Source organism: Doryrhamphus excisus, chromosome 16 (genome assembly GCF_030265055.1).
Source record: "Doryrhamphus excisus isolate RoL2022-K1 chromosome 16, RoL_Dexc_1.0, whole genome shotgun sequence".
Taxonomy (NCBI): Eukaryota; Metazoa; Chordata; class Actinopteri; order Syngnathiformes; family Syngnathidae; genus Doryrhamphus; species Doryrhamphus excisus.
Window position 1 is genome coordinate 6051397 of NC_080481.1, and position 16104 is coordinate 6067500.

General features: G+C 44.1%; 1 protein-coding gene across 1 annotated transcript in view; it reads right to left on the minus strand.

Annotated features, from left to right (window-relative positions):
* Positions 1-106: 106 nt before the first annotated feature.
* bcl2l1 (BCL2 like 1) overlaps positions 107-16104 on the minus strand; it is a 16326-nt gene continuing 328 nt past the window's right edge. The window contains exons 2-3 of the mRNA XM_058051496.1: positions 13554-14289; positions 107-1289 (exon numbers count right to left, since the gene is read on the minus strand). Of these exons, the coding sequence (XP_057907479.1) occupies positions 1146-1289; positions 13554-14096 (687 nt within the window). The 5' untranslated portion in view covers positions 14097-14289 and the 3' untranslated portion in view covers positions 107-1145. The remainder of the gene's footprint in view (positions 1290-13553; positions 14290-16104) is intronic.

A 16104-nucleotide genomic window follows, 5' to 3' on the forward strand; every position in this document is an offset into this window, starting at 1 on the left:
TAATAGGGAGTAATGACAGAGTGTCTGGGAAATGTGGTATATTTGCGCTAAGTTGCTGTCTTCAATGACGTCATAAAGAGTAAAAGAAGCACAAAGTACCACCCACAGGAATGTGGTAGCAACTTTTATTAACTGCTCGTATGCGGGGAAGGGGGGGTAACTGTCACCGACGTTACAACTTTTACATCCAAAATATCTACATGTTCATGTTCATGCTGAGGCATGTGTGTGTGTGTGTGTGTGTTGCTACAACGTTCGCTGTATTGGTCAGCTACTGTCTAGAAAAGCATGGCGGACAAAGCGAGCTCCCCCGCACGCTGACTGAACAGTAAGATAAAAATCAGGATTAATAAAACTTGTCATTGGGTTCCAAAGATGAAAAAAGGTTGTTGGTTAAAAAGGAGAGAAGAAAAGAAAGAGCAGCACAGGTTACAAACGAACACGTCAACAACAGGCAGCGTGACGGAACCATGCGGCATCACGCCTCTTCCTCCTCCTCGTCCTCCTCGGCTCTTCTCAGCGACTAGTAATGTCTGCCGGTCCATCCCAATCACTGATGACACAAATGATCTGTTCCAGGGTCAAACTGCCCCTCAGGTCACCACGGTAGCGCTTCAGGAAAAGTTAATAACCATAGAATCAGAATTGGAGGCAAGGCTGTGGCTGCTCAGTACAAGATGAGAAATACCACTACTAGTACAGTCATTTATTCTAGTAATACCTGCAGTGGCAGTACTAAGAACACGACTGCTACTCGACTCCTTGCACCAGGAAAAGTATGATGATAACCATAGAACTTAGGACAACCACTGCGAGCAATCCAATTATTCTTAAGCTTTCGTGGGGACCTTAACCGTGGAAAAGATCTTTTTGTCATTTCCACTATTCCCCGGGGGGGGGGGGGGGGGGGGGGGGGGCAAAGGTCATCGTTGCGAGGGGTCATCAGCAAGCAAGAAAAAGATGGTAGAGGAAGAGGAAATGACGCTTGGAGGAGGAAGAGCGTGTATTCAGTGAATGTGTGCACGGGAAGGAAACAAGAACACGTATGATGGCCGCTAGTGGGCGGGACAACAAAGTCAACATCTCCTTCCACCAAACACAACCTTTATCTAGATGTGTGTGTGTGTGTGTGTTTTCAGGGGTCATCACAGGCGCTTATGGGCGATGAGCGAGCCCACCACGACCCCGGTCACCAGCGTCATCCCGGCCAGAAGCCACTTCTTGAACGTGTCCTGGGACCTGCGAACCTCGGCCGCCGCGTCTTGGCCGAAGATCTCGGCAAAACGCTCCTGCAAGGGCGACAAAACCAGGGCGTTACCAACAACAGCCAGCAGAGGGAGACATTGTACACCTGCACAAGACAATTCATATATATGACTTCTTATTACATGCACAGTAACACAGTACAAAGAAGAATAGAAAAGAAAATACCGTTCCCCTTCCTGAAATATGAACTTTGATATTTTGTAGCTAAGTATATATATATATATTCAGTCCAAGAGTACGTTTCAGCTTTGTCCTAATGAAAAAGCAGATTATGAATACCACCTTCACACTTTGCTTTTTTATTCCATTTGGCTTTTATTGGCCAAATATTTCAACATTTGTCTGAAATTGTTGTCATAAAAAACTTTTCTGCAAATTTTCCCAAAAATTACAGTTTTATTTGTTCTTTTCTTTGTTTGTCATATGAGGACTTTTTCTTGAATATTTTCACTTTATGCTGTTAAAATGACATTTCTTCTTAGATATTTGTACTTTATTCTCCTAAAATTACTATTTTTTCTTTTATGCATTTTTGAAGTATGGAAGGTAAGTGACGTAATGTGGAACGTAAATGTGGAAGGTAAACGTAACGTGGAAGGTAGAACCTGCTTGGTGCCAACATCCTGGCGTTTCAGTCAGATGTCCTGGTAGAGCCTACACGGCGTCCTAACCCTGACAGGAACTCGTGAACAACGTAATCTTGGTTAAAAAAAAAAAACCTTTCTAAGAATTTGTCCGGGTGTGCTGGCGGAAGATAACGCCACGCCATGACCTCATTCTTGCATGTGCACGTACATGTACTATAGTTACAAACAAGTACTACAGTATATTTAAAACACCCCAAGTTTTTGTGTGACTCAAAAAGGTTTGCTCAAATGTTTGTACTGGGTTTTCCTATGACACTTCATTTTCCAAATTTCACATCATAGGGCTTTTCACTAGTGAAAATGTTGTAGGCAAATTCTGTTGCCTAAATAAAAAAAAAACATCAACTGCCCTTGAGCACGGATTACTGTACTGTACGAGATTTGGCAAAGCTGAGGTACTAGTCTTTGTAATTGTGAGAAATACAGACAGGTATTCGTACCCTGTGTTCTTTGAAAGCACTACGGATAACATACGCTAGCTGCGGTGTTTTTTTTTGCAAATGTGAAGTAAATGTCATCTGGAACATCCATCCATCTCATTCTAGAGCTGATCCAGTGAATACTGAGAGACAAAGTCCCAAGACCTCCAACCGGTCAAACATTTGGAGAATTTTCTATTGGCCTGAAAATGCCTGTGTTGCATGGTCAACAAAGGACACGGCGGCCTTGCGGAGGAAGAAGTGTGAGCACGCCGAGTAGCTGGTCTTCCCTTTCCACCCTGAGGGATGCTGGTGACACAGACGGCAGGATGACTCAGCTACATTGCAGGTAGCGCAGAGGAGCGAGTCAACAATGAGTCATGTCGCATACATTGTCGCTGGTACATTCCTCTACCACATGCTTCACATTCCTATCTAATCAATGGGACAGTCAGGGGACAAGTCCTGGCATGTCCAACAGTCACTACATGATGATTCAGATTCATGAATTCTGCCCGTCCATCTGTGGGTGACCTAAGGCTGAAACCAACTTGGCTTCTGCAGCAGGACCATGATCCAAAACACACCAGCAAGTCCACCAAAGCATTTGGTGCCATTGATGTCATAGATGCTTCTCATCCTACTTTCACAACACAAAAACCAAAGCGCCTGAAGCCTTCTTGTCATCCCATTTCTGTACGAATGCTCAACCCCCTTACTATCCATCCCCCACCCCACTCCCATCCCCACCCATGAAACAAGTCCCACCTGGCAGGTAAAGCCAGTCTTCCCCTTTAACCTCCCCCTTTTCTCTTTCACAGAGACGCACCTATTTCTTTTTTATTTCCCCATTCTGCTCCACATGGGAAATCAGCCTGCTATCTAACTTCAGCTTCTTTAGGGATGAACAACAAATGTGTGTGTGTGTGTGTGTGTGTGTGTGTGTGGCTGACAAATGTCCCGAACAAGCACTGCTATGTGGAGAGTGAGAGAAGCATCTTTAACGATCATTAGTGCAAGCGTCCTATTCATCACCTCTGACTGGTTGGTTGCTCCGCTCTTGCACCATAACAAGCAACAGCACGTGCGCGTGCACACACACAATCCCCATCAACATCTCAACATCACCGCAATCAAAACAAGTACCAGGAACCTTGATCAGAGTACATAGTATATTCTTTTAGTTACAGCATAGAAATCACCTTCAAAATACACTTTTCAACATTAGAGCCCTCTAGACATGAAGTAACACCCCTATAGTCCCATTTACACTCCTATTACTCCTTATCTTTATGAATTGTGGGAAACAGGATGCCATTTCTGCATGTAACTCCACAACAAATGGTCAGAGCACAGGAAATTGTGCTATCATGATAGTTGTTAGCATGTTAACATACCCAGCATGCTAACATTCGCTTACTAGACGTACGTTGCATTTTTTGTACTAACGCTATCGTGCCAGCATTACAAGCATGCCAACATGAGCATACGAGCATTTTTTGCTTTTATCATGGGTAGACACATATAAAAACACTTACCACTATCATGCTAGGTGTTAGCATACTAATGTTAACAGGTTAACATTGCTAGAATGTTAATATTAGCATAGTAGCATTTTAGCCACTTTCATAGGCACTTGCATGCAAACATAACTATACCATCATTACTTTAGCAGATGCAGCTAACATGCTAGGTGCTAACATGCTAATGTTAGCATTGCAGGCTTGCTAACATTAACATCATAGGATTTTTAGCTATGTTCATAAATAGACACTATTCTGCTTGATGTTGGCATTGCTAACGGTATGTTTTGACCATACCAGCATTACTTAAACATATACTGCTATCATGCTAGGTGTTAGCATGCTAACATTAGCATTGTTAGCATTCTTTATAAGTCATTCAAACCTTCCCCTGGTATGTTCATCGTCAAGGAACGTTAATATTTTTTCCAACTATTTCAACCATTGTTGTAATTATGACTTTATTTCCATAATATTTAGAGACTTTATTCTCAAATTCTCAAACAATTTTTTAAGCTAAAAAGGAGCACCGTGGACTCCCCTGTGTGGCTGTTTCATGGGGTGAAATGTGACTTGTGGGGGCCAGGAAGTGGTGTACTTCTCATGGTAATGATGGCAAAAGCAGCGCAGTCGGGGGGCATGCTTTGGATGGGTTGATCATCCAGCATGGCTGGAGACGAGCAAGTGGCTTTGAAATGATGGAGAACGGCGACCAAACATGAAAGCAGATGGTGCACTAATTGTTTTATTATCTGCCTTGCCGTTGCTGCGACTTTATCGTCATTTAGTCCTCTCGTTTTTGACGAGATGGGCTGCAAGCGTTTGCATGAAAGCCTCATCAAACCTCCTCCAGCCGTGTCACGCTAATCCCGTGATATGCCGCATTATCTGATGGCAGATATGAGCGAGCGAGCATGGAAAGGAGGAAAACAGACATTAGGGTGGTTTCGTTTGGGTGCAAGGAGAGAAAGGGGGGGGGGCTGGCCTGGCCTGCCTGGCCAAGCTTGAATGATAACACGTCTAGACGCACGTCGCTGGAAACATTGCAAAAACATACACGCTAGGGTGTTCAGAAAAATAAAAGTTTGTGATATTCGCTGTGCTGAGTTTTGATTCAGCTCTACTACCTGTGAGTATTGCACCGCAGTTTGCAATTTCTCCCGCGACATCCCTATCCCGTGCCTCACCACATCAGCCTAGCGTGTATTGTTGCTTGGGAGAAGTTACTCTTACTGTAATGCTTTACCCATTCTCTTTCTTTCCAGATGGCTAGCACACGATCCAAGAGAGACGTTGTGCTTCTAGGAAATGCTCGGAAAGAGAGTTTGTCCTCGTTAAAACAGCTCCCGACAGTCAAGGAGGTCCTCCTGCGACTTTTCTTCTTCCTCAAGAATGAGAAACAGGATCTGAGTTCAGCATCAGCGCTGGTCATTGAGGAGGTCATCCGTTTGTGGAACCAATCCTCCATTACTACTGCAGAAAAACGTAACGCCGTTCAAAAGTTGAAGGTGGAATACGAGAAATACCGGAAAGTGATGAAAAACCACGACAGGGGAGGGGAAGCACAGGAAAAGAAAGAAGCAGAGTACAATAAGTATTGTCTAGGTCTTTTCGACATCGCCAAAGGGAACGTGATTTCCCACATTGAAATTCAAGAAGACAGGGACTTCCTGAGGGATCAACGCGGTGCCCGGGTGATGTTCCTAGGTGGATCTGATAAGAAGTACGAGGCGAGAATCAAGGCAAAAGACAAGAAACAAAAGGACCTCGAGAGGCGTCGCTGGAAGTCGAAGAGTGAAATCGACAGACTTTTGGCCAAATCAGCGGTTGAGTGTGAGCAATCTCAAGCCACTTCATCTGAAGACGATCACGACGACGATGAGTATGCGCCTCCAAAACCTCTACGCCTACGGTCCCGTACCAAAAAATCCTTCGTGAACCGATCCAATGGTCTGTAGTGACACCATTCTGGCCTTGTTGGTCCGTGTTTAGTATGCCGAGTGTGCATACTGAACAGAGAACAAACAGAACACGCAAACATAACAGTTACTTTACGAGTTAACAGCATGTACAGTGAACGCACCTTCACACTATAGCAACACATGGTAATGGCATTGGCTGCGTGTAATGGTGTCTACCTATGTGTAATGTGAAAATAAAGGCATCGGCCTCTCGCCCCTGTGGCAGCGGACTATAGGAGCTTTCGCCTAGGGGCAGCAAACTGGACTGGGCTCGGCTGGCAGTGCATGCAACTTCGTCCTTCAGTGGGCACCTGGTACTGGTACAATGTTGTTATCACATACCTGGGTATAGTGAGGCACGGGAATGCGTGTGTGAAAAAAGCTGTTATTTTGCTCAGTTAATGGTTTTACGAAATGGAACCGATTCAGCACTTAGCCGCTTCAAATTTCGAAAGAAAAAAAATCACCATATAAGGGCTGAACACCCTAATACACGTATACGTACATGTACTTCCGGTACACGGTACACTAGTGGAGCAAACGTCCATGACACCTCATGACTAAAATGAATTTTAAAAATTGGTCAAAAAATATTGCGATAATATTAACGATACTTTGGTGCACAATTTTTTTCATAACAAGGTTGCAGAAAAAAATGCTACAAGAATAATGTCAATAGATATCATCATTAGAGCCCTCTAGACTTGAAGTAACACCCCCATAGTCACCTTTACACTTCTATTACCCAATATAGTAGACATAATAAGAGGAAATAAGACATAGAAAACCTGTTTACCACCTTCTAAATACACTTAACATGATTGGAGACCTCTAGACACGGAACAAACCCCCTTAAGTCACCTTTACATTATTATTACATTTTTCTAAAAGGGACAAAAAGAGAGAAAGAGAATGGGATTCTAACTGTTGTATTCAACATGGAAAATAAGTTGCAATTTTACACAAATAATCTCAAAATATTAAGAGAAACATGTATTTTATCAGGAATAAAAAGATGTAAATTTACACAAATAAAGTCAGAACATAATCACTTTAGATTGAAATATTAAAGAAATAGGAAATTATTGTATAAAAAAAGTAATGAAACAAAGCCGTTATTGCTAAAAATCAGGTTGCAGGAAAACTTATGTTATGAGAATAAAGTCAGGTCATTTTAGTAGCACTAACATTCTTTTTTTGTTGTTGTGAGAAAGAAGCCCACAATGAAGTTGTATCTTATGGTTATGAGGTTAGGAAAAAGTCATCATATCACAGGGCACTTGAACGCCTCATGGTGTGAACGATGCAGAAAAAAGGAGACAGACATGATGTTGTTCATTGTTGTGTGTGAACCAATAAGCACGTTGGATGAGCAACATTAAGATTGCTTCATGTTGAACATTGGTTTGACATTTATCTCCATCATCCATGACAAGGAACGTGTGTGGACCTGCATCTGGAGGTGCCTACACAATACCCACAACAGAATTAATGTACACACACACACACACACACACACACACACACCATATCACCCTGGTAAGCAAATTCCACAATCTGTGTGTGTGTGTGTTCAGGTCCTTTGTTTAAAATGGTCACGTGGTCGCACGCGGCGCCATCCCCTCCCCTCTCGCAGCACATCACAGTGTAACAAAATGTCAACAAACATGAGATAATACATCAAACACACAGAGGGAATGCCAATTCGCAAGGAGGTGTGATCAATCTACCACACCTATACTGCCAAGAAGGATGGGGGGATCGATTTATACCCGCCTTCCGTTTAGCCACCGCAGTTCGTGTTGTGATGGGAGAGGAACGCAAAGAAGGCAAGGAAGGGCACGCAAATAAAGAAGGTCAAAAATGGTGGAGCGAGTGGAGCGGCGGGGATACTCGGACAGACAAATACAAAGCAAAAACCCATGCAAGATATACCTTAGTAGAGGGGAAACAGCCCTATTGACCAAAATAACAGTACTCCCTAGTATACATGGACAGGTACCTAAGTAGACAGGAAACAGCCCTATTGACCAAAATAACAGTACTCCCCAGTACCATGGTCAGGTACCTTAGTAGACAAGACACAGCCCTATTTACCAAAATAACAGTACTCCCAAGTACCATGGTCAGGTACCTTAGTAGACAGGAAACAGCCCTATTTACCAAAATAACAGTACTCCCTAGTATACATGGTCAGGTACCTTAGTAGACAGGAAACAGCCCTATTTACCAAAATAACAGTACTCCCAGTACCATAGTCAGGTACCTTAGTAGACAGGAAACAGCCCTATTTACCAAAATAACAGTACTCCCTAGTATACATGGTCAGGTACCTTAGTAGACAGGAAACAGCCCTATTGACCAAAATAACAGTACTCCCTAGTATACATGGTCAGGTACCTTAGTAGACAGGAAACAACCCTATTTACCAAAATAACAGTACTCCCTAGTATACATGGACAGGGAACTTAGTAGACAGGCATAAGCCCTATTGACCAAAATAACAGTACTCCCAAGTACCATGGTCAGGTACCTTAGTAGACAGGAAACAGCCCTATTGACCAAAATAACAGTACTCCCTAGTATACATGGACAGGTACCTTAGTAGACAGGAAACAGCCCTATTGACCAAAATAACAGTACTCCCTAGTATACATGGTCAGGTACCTTAGTAGACAGGAAACAGCCCTATTGACCAAAATAACAGTACTCCCAAGTACCATGGTCAGGTACCTTAGTAGACAGGAAACAGCCCTATTGACCAAAATAACAGTACTCCCAAGTACCATGGTCAGGTACCTTAGTAGACAAGACACAGCCCTATTTACCAAAATAACAGTACTCCCAAGTACCATGGTCAGGTACCTTAGTAGACAGGAAACAGCCCTATTTACCAAAATAACAGTACTCCCTAGTATACATGGTCAGGTACCTTAGTAGACAGGAAACAGCCCTATTTACCAAAATAACAGTACTCCCAGTACCATAGTCAGGTACCTTAGTAGACAGGAAACAGCCCTATTTACCAAAATAACAGTACTCCCTAGTATACATGGTCAGGTACCTTAGTAGACAGGAAACAGCCCTATTGACCAAAATAACAGTACTCCCTAGTATACATGGTCAGGTACCTTAGTAGACAGGAAACAACCCTATTTACCAAAATAACAGTACTCCCTAGTATACATGGACAGGGAACTTAGTAGACAGGCATAAGCCCTATTGACCAAAATAACAGTACTCCCAAGTACCATGGTCAGGTACCTTAGTAGACAGGAAACAGCCCTATTGACCAAAATAACAGTACTCCCTAGTATACATGGACAGGTACCTTAGTAGACAGGAAACAGCCCTATTGACCAAAATAACAGTACTCCCTAGTATACATGGTCAGGTACCTTAGTAGACAGGAAACAGCCCTATTGACCAAAATAACAGTACTCCCAAGTACCATGGTCAGGTACCTTAGTAGACAGGAAACAGCCCTATTGACCAAAATAACAGTACTCCCAAGTACCATGGTCAGGTACCTTAGTAGACAGGAAACAGCCCTATTGACCAAAATAACAGTACTCCCAAGTACCATGGTCAGGTACCTTAGTAGATAGGAAAAAGCACTATTTACCAAAATAACAGTACTCCCAAGTACCATGGTCAGGTAGACAGGAAACAGCACAACAGTACAGTACAGTACATGCCAACGTTTGTGTATTGGTAAAATGATCTGGTGTGTTGTATTTCTAGCCAATAGTGAGGGAGGTAGCAAAGGTACATGAACAGGACTAAGGGTGGCTTATGGTACATTGGTTATACATCCATCTGCTTCTCCAGACCACATAAAGACTTGGTGTGTTTTATGGCAGAAATGCATGCTTTCAGAGATATTATTCTTCCCTAATTGGTAATAAGGCAGTGCCCTCACCCCGAGGCGCCTTGCTCTGCACTGAGTAATTGCTGCAAGCGCCCGCTCGGCTGGTAACAACGTTATTAAGGTGGATGGCAGCGCTGCTCCTTCCCTCGTCTGTCTATTATCTGGCGATATATGGCCTTTTTACTCCGCCACTTTCCCTCGGTCACAGCTCTGGCCCAGCATATTTATCTCCCATCAGGAACCGCTAACACAGCGCTATGGCAGCATCCCGGGCAGAGAAAACTACCAAATGAGCTCCAATGGGATCATTTAAAGAGGGGGAATGTGCGGTGTTAATGACAGGGAGGTGCGCTCTGTCACCTTTGCTACGGTTGTACTGGTATCGTTCAATCCTAGGTATTAGCACATTGTTTTTAGCCTTCCACATTTAAAGCATCCGTACTAAGAACTCAAACTAAACATTACTTGTCATTACTTGTTATTTACCAAGTAAATAACAAAGCACATTAAATTAGATGAGACTGCCCTTCAGGTTGTGCAGGGGTGTCAAATGGCAGACAGCTATGTGGAGATGTTGGCTTTTCAACAGGACAACACAGCACTTCTTTGGGGCCATCTTCCCCTCATCTAAATCCAATGGAGAACGTTTGGGGATGGATTTACAAAACTGGACATCTGTTCCAGACAGTGAAGCCATCTTCAGCATCTGGAGCAACATTCCCCACGAAAAAAGGCACCACGCTGGGCGCCAGCATCCCCACAATTCTTCTTTTCCAAAGGAAAGTGACCTTGCTGGCTCAGAGCATCCCAATGTTTCATCAGCGAGCACCACGGAGGGCACACCTGCCTCACGGCGACAGTCCTACACCTGCTGGTGGCGCAAGAGAGGGAGGGAAGCTTGCAAGAGCTATGGGGGGTGTTTGCGTGGGTTTGCAACTGCTGCCTTTCGGGGAAACTGGGGGATTTTGCCTTTGAGCAGACGAGACCGCAGAAAAGATGAAGTGAAAGAGGGCTGATAAGAGAAGGCGGCGGGGGATGAGAACGAGCAACAGGAAGAGGAGGCCATGGCGGTAAACCTGAGCACACTGAAATAAACGCACATGTACGCACTGCTTTCACTCTGGATCTGAAAATAAAAGTACACAGGAAAGAAGCCCATTCACACCATGAAGGCTGTGTTAGCCAGCATCAGCACCAGCACACGTTTTATGTATATTGGTCCTATTGTTTACTGTTATGGAGGCTAATTGCCTCCACACCTGACCGTGATTAATCCATTTCCACAAAGCCGGATTACTGAATTGCAAACTTTTGCTAGTTAAGTGCATAGAAAACCTGTTTACCACCTTCTAAATACACCTTTTAACTTGATTAGAGCCCTCTAGACATGAAATAACATCCCTACAGTCACCTTTACGCTTCTATTACCCAACACAGTAGATATAGAAAGAAAACAAGACATTGAAAACCTGTTTACCACCTTCTAAATACTCTTTTTAACATGATTAGAGCCCTCTAGACATGATATATAGTCACATTTACGCTCCTATTACCAATATAGCAGACATAATATGAGAATTATGAGACCTTATGAGACCTTCGGTCTCGGGCTGATACTGACAAACAGACAAACAGACAAACCATGTGATGATCTTATTATCACATACTATTTAATCATGAGCTTATTATCACATACTATTTAATCAAAAGACCATTTTGTTTCCAGAAAATGTTCAGTTTGTTACATGTATTATATCTAAACAGTGTAAACACAACAACTGCAAAAATATTTCAACAATAATATTTTATCAACAGTCTTATCTTATCAATGTCTGACAATTAAAGTTCCTTTAATCAAGTTTGGGTTTTTTGGTGACTGGAGAAGCACTAAGCACTCGTGTGCTGTTCTCTGATTGGTTGTTTCACGGGCACGATACAGCGCAGAGCAGCGCGCTCTGAGTGGACAGCTACGGGGGCTGATACTGGACATGGTTAAACTCTATATTTTATCAGTATCACTGCCCTGGGCTTTGACACAGTATCATTTTTCCCGTATCATTCATGGGCGGTTTCTGGCCAATTAATACTGTAGTATGTGATAAAGTAAGATATAGATAAGACCTGTGCTCGCGTGTGTTACTATACATGTGTTCTGGTGTTTTAGTTTGGTGCGGCTTATGGCGGCAACAGTGGGCTGTGATAGAGATTTGTGTGCCTGATTGAAAGCTGCAATAAAAGCCATCAAGTCTGGTGCTTTGTGGGGGGCCACACTTTGACCCTGGAACTGATTATTTATTATTTTATCCAATGAATTGAATAATCAATTATCAAAATAATCCTTAGTTGCAGTCGTGTTTGCTTAACCAAAGAAAAACATGCAGACAGGCTCCCGGGGGGATTTTCTTCTCGGTGCGTCTCGTGCAGCCGCTGGTCAGTTGCCATAGCAGCGACCTTTTGACCCGGCGTAACACAGTACAGCAGAGTGGACGTAAACAATAACACCCCCTCCTGTCCCCACCGTATTTGATACATACAAGACTGCAGCACAAAGGAAGAGCTGACCTTCGCCATCCTCACACACACACACACACACACACACACACACGAGTCAGACTGTACTGGGACGGTCCAGCTGAGGCCAGGTGGAGGGAGTCGAAAACAGACAGATAATTTGTTCTTTTTGAGAAAAGGCCAGAATCAGCCCACCCTGCCATGACACCCCCCGGGTGGGCGGAGCCAAAGCCCCAGTGTAGCGTCAATTAGGAGACAGCTCAGCCAGCTGCACAATCGGCACTCCTGTATGTCCACTGGCAGTCCACCAGAGATATGTTAGGACCGCCACAGATACATGTTTGCCCTGGCTAATCGAGACGTTATTATGCACCTGCACCTGAAGAATAAGAAAATGCTGCAGGAGGGATCAGCATTGCCACCCTTGTCCATAATTTAGAGTACTTAGACCCTCACATTTGCCACATTCATCGCTGTCCCCCTACTCCTGCTGGGAAACAAACCACTAAACTTGTCTTCTTCAGCCTCGTTTTTCCTTCCTCACACACCCTATCTTTGGGTTAGAATACATCCAGTGGAGGCTAATCAACTAGCTGGTTAGCATGCTATGCTTCCAGCAATAGCAGTCTCCTTTGTCCCTGCAGGGATCCCGTAGCCTGTGCATTAGAGTTGCAGGATGTGGTGTAAACAAAACTCCCAGTAGTAACCAGGATATGTCACATGGTTGTCCTGTATGTCAATCAATGTCATCGTGAGGATGGATGACAGGCCCCATGTGATCCACCCCCATTACATTTGAAGAACTTTCCCAATTCTCATGTCCACTAAATTGGTGATAGAAGTGCACAGGTGACTATATGGCTCTTAGAGGGCTCTATTCATGTTAAAAAGTGTATTTAGAAGGTGGTCAACAGGTTTTCTATGTCTTATTTTCTCTTACTATGTCTACTATATTGGTTAGTGTGTGTGTGTGTGACAGGTGACTATAGGGGTGTTATTGCATGTCTGGAGGGCTTTAATCACGTTAAAAAGTGAACTGTATTTAGAAGGTTGTCAACAGGTTTTCTATGTCTAATTTTCTCTTACTATGTCTACTATATTGGGTAATGTGTGTAAAGGTGACTATAGGGGTGTTATTGCATATGTGGAGGGCTCTAATCATGTTAAAAAGTGTATTTTGAAGGTGGTAAACAGGCTTTCTACGTCTTCTTTTCTCTTATTATGTCTGGTGTATTGGGTAATAGGATGTAGGATGAAATGTATGGAATGGTATATCATGAGGTAGTCTTAGAACATGCCTACTTTGGTGCTGATGTCATGTCATGACATTGTGGACGTGTGCAGCAAAGACTCACCCATCCCCCTTGGCTCTCTATCCAGGGCTGGATGTGGTTGTCGAGGTAGACCGTCATCCACTCGATGATCCTGCCCACTAGGTGGCTCATCTCCTTCTCCATGCACTCCACGCACAGCGCCCCACCGAACGCAAACAGACCCACGATACGTCCCCAGTTGACGTCATCCCGGAACACCTCGTCCATGACATTCTCGAAGCTCTGGTAGGCTGTGGCCGGTGTGATGTGCAGCTGGTGGTGCAGGTCACTGAAGGCGTGGGCGTAGCGCAGCTCAAACTCGTTGGCTGAGTCCCGCAGGGCCTCCTTGACCGCGTCCAGGCCGGCCAGGCACGACGCCTCCCGTGTCGGTGATGCCGATGGGCTGCCGCCATTAAAAGTCCCGTTGGCGTTCGTCGGCACCCGCACCTCCTCCTCGCCCGAGCCTTCCTCCCCCCCGTCAGTCCTGTTGGACACCTCTATGAGTCCCATGTGGCTGAGCGGGTAGTTCCTCTGCGAGAGTTTATAACTAATGTAGAACACCACAAGTTCTCGGTTGCTAGACATGTCGGAATGGAGCCTGGGAAAAAGTGTGCTGCTTCTCTTTGCTGCTCCGGGGTCCCTCTGACTCGACGCACGCTCACACAAGCACTGTCCCTCCCTCTCTTCAGACCACCATGGCCGGGACCAGGGGTCTAGAGGACACTTGAGGGGTGGAAACCCAAAATTGCTACACAAGGCTGACAAACCAGTTCAGACCCTGTGGAGAAACAACAAGATCAGGTCAAAGTCTGAAGAGCGTATAGAATGGCACTCCATAAGCGTATGTGTGTGTGTTGGGGGGTGGGGGTAGACCTATCATATTAGATTTAGACAGGTAGGGTCAAAGTGCAATCCTTCTAATTGGGCAGCTACATATGGAGCAGATGGCAGTTCAATTAATGAGATGCTAGTGCTGTGTGTGTGTGTGTGTGTGTGTATCTCAAAAAGGGAAGACAAAGGCAAGGAGAGGAGGCAGAAGAGTGATGAAGGTGAGGTTTCTGTGAGAGCCACACGTCACAATCACCTCAAAAGATGACCTCTAGCCTGCACCTTTTTCATTTGTCTGCAATAACATTTGGTAATCAATCCATCCATCCATTTATATATATATATATATACACCGCTTATCCTCACTAGGGTCGCAGGGGTATGCTGGAGCCTATCCCAGCTGACTTCGGGCAAGAGGCAGAGTAGACAGGTAGACCAGACAATCACAGAGACTTTGGTAATAAATTTGTTAATAAATGCACTCTTCACACAAAAGAAATAAAACACTGTTAGCTTCCTTTTCGGAAGGAACAATTTACACTTCTTGTAAAGACCTGGCTCTTGTACCTAATGAAGTGTGTGTGTGTGCTTTTGTGTGTGCTTTTGCCGACACAGCAATCATCTCGTTTCACGCCTCGGACGTGTTCATTTGACAAACAAGCAGCTAGCTCAACAAAGCCGCCGTGTTTACCACTGGCCACGTGGTCGCGTGCAGCACGTGGCTAGGACCAGTAGCCACTCACTCCACGTAAACATCATGGGCTAGCTCGTACCTTCCCAATATGACAGCTGGACATCACACGGCTCGCTCGTACCGCCCCAATATGGCAGGTGGCCATCACACGGCTAGCTCGAACCTTCCTCGAACCTACCCAATATGGCAGCTGGACATCACATTGCTACACTATTGATCAATGTCCACAAATGTGACCGGAAGCCAGCGACCTAGCGAGAACGTGTTTGTTTCCTACGACCGAACGCTAGTTAGTGGACATCAAAAACAGCACACTGGCATTTTCTAATGTCTAATAACAATGTAAAAATGTGTACAAATATAAATCTTACCACCACTTTCGTTAAAAAGAACAAAACAAAAAATCCCCAAGACGACTCATTCGCCTCCTTCTAGGCTGCTGACATTCTGCGTCACTTCCAAAGAAGGCTTTTCTTTCTGGGATAGTTCTTTTTTTTGTAAACAAAGGTCCACTTTGTTTTCAGGGACAGAATGGATGGGTACACTTCTAAATACAGTACACGTTCACTCCTCTTCATCATCATCGTCATCATCATTCTCCTCCTTTCCAAGTAGACACGCCCACTTCCATCTCTTACGTAACAGGACGCGTTCAGGAGCCTGTGGACACTCCCCACCCACCAGCTTCAAATCGAACAGACGACATCATGCATGTATATATGATACACAAAGCCAAAGGATGTCATACATATTCAACTCTCGCTAACGACTGACACTGGAAAGAAACCGGATGTTGGCTTTCACGACAAAGTCCGCTAGTTCCGATTGTAAATAATCAGGTGATCCTGAAAGCTGTCCTATAAAAACATTTCATTCTTCGTATTCAAACAACAAATATCAGCCACGGCTCAAAATCGAAAGCAGACTTCAACCATGATAGTAATTACAGTCGCGTTTATTCAACAAATACAATAAATGTAGACACAGATTTATAGGTTAAAGGTTGAACATAAACGGCTTCCTGTCGATATTATTCTTATTAAATATATATATATATATATGTATATATAT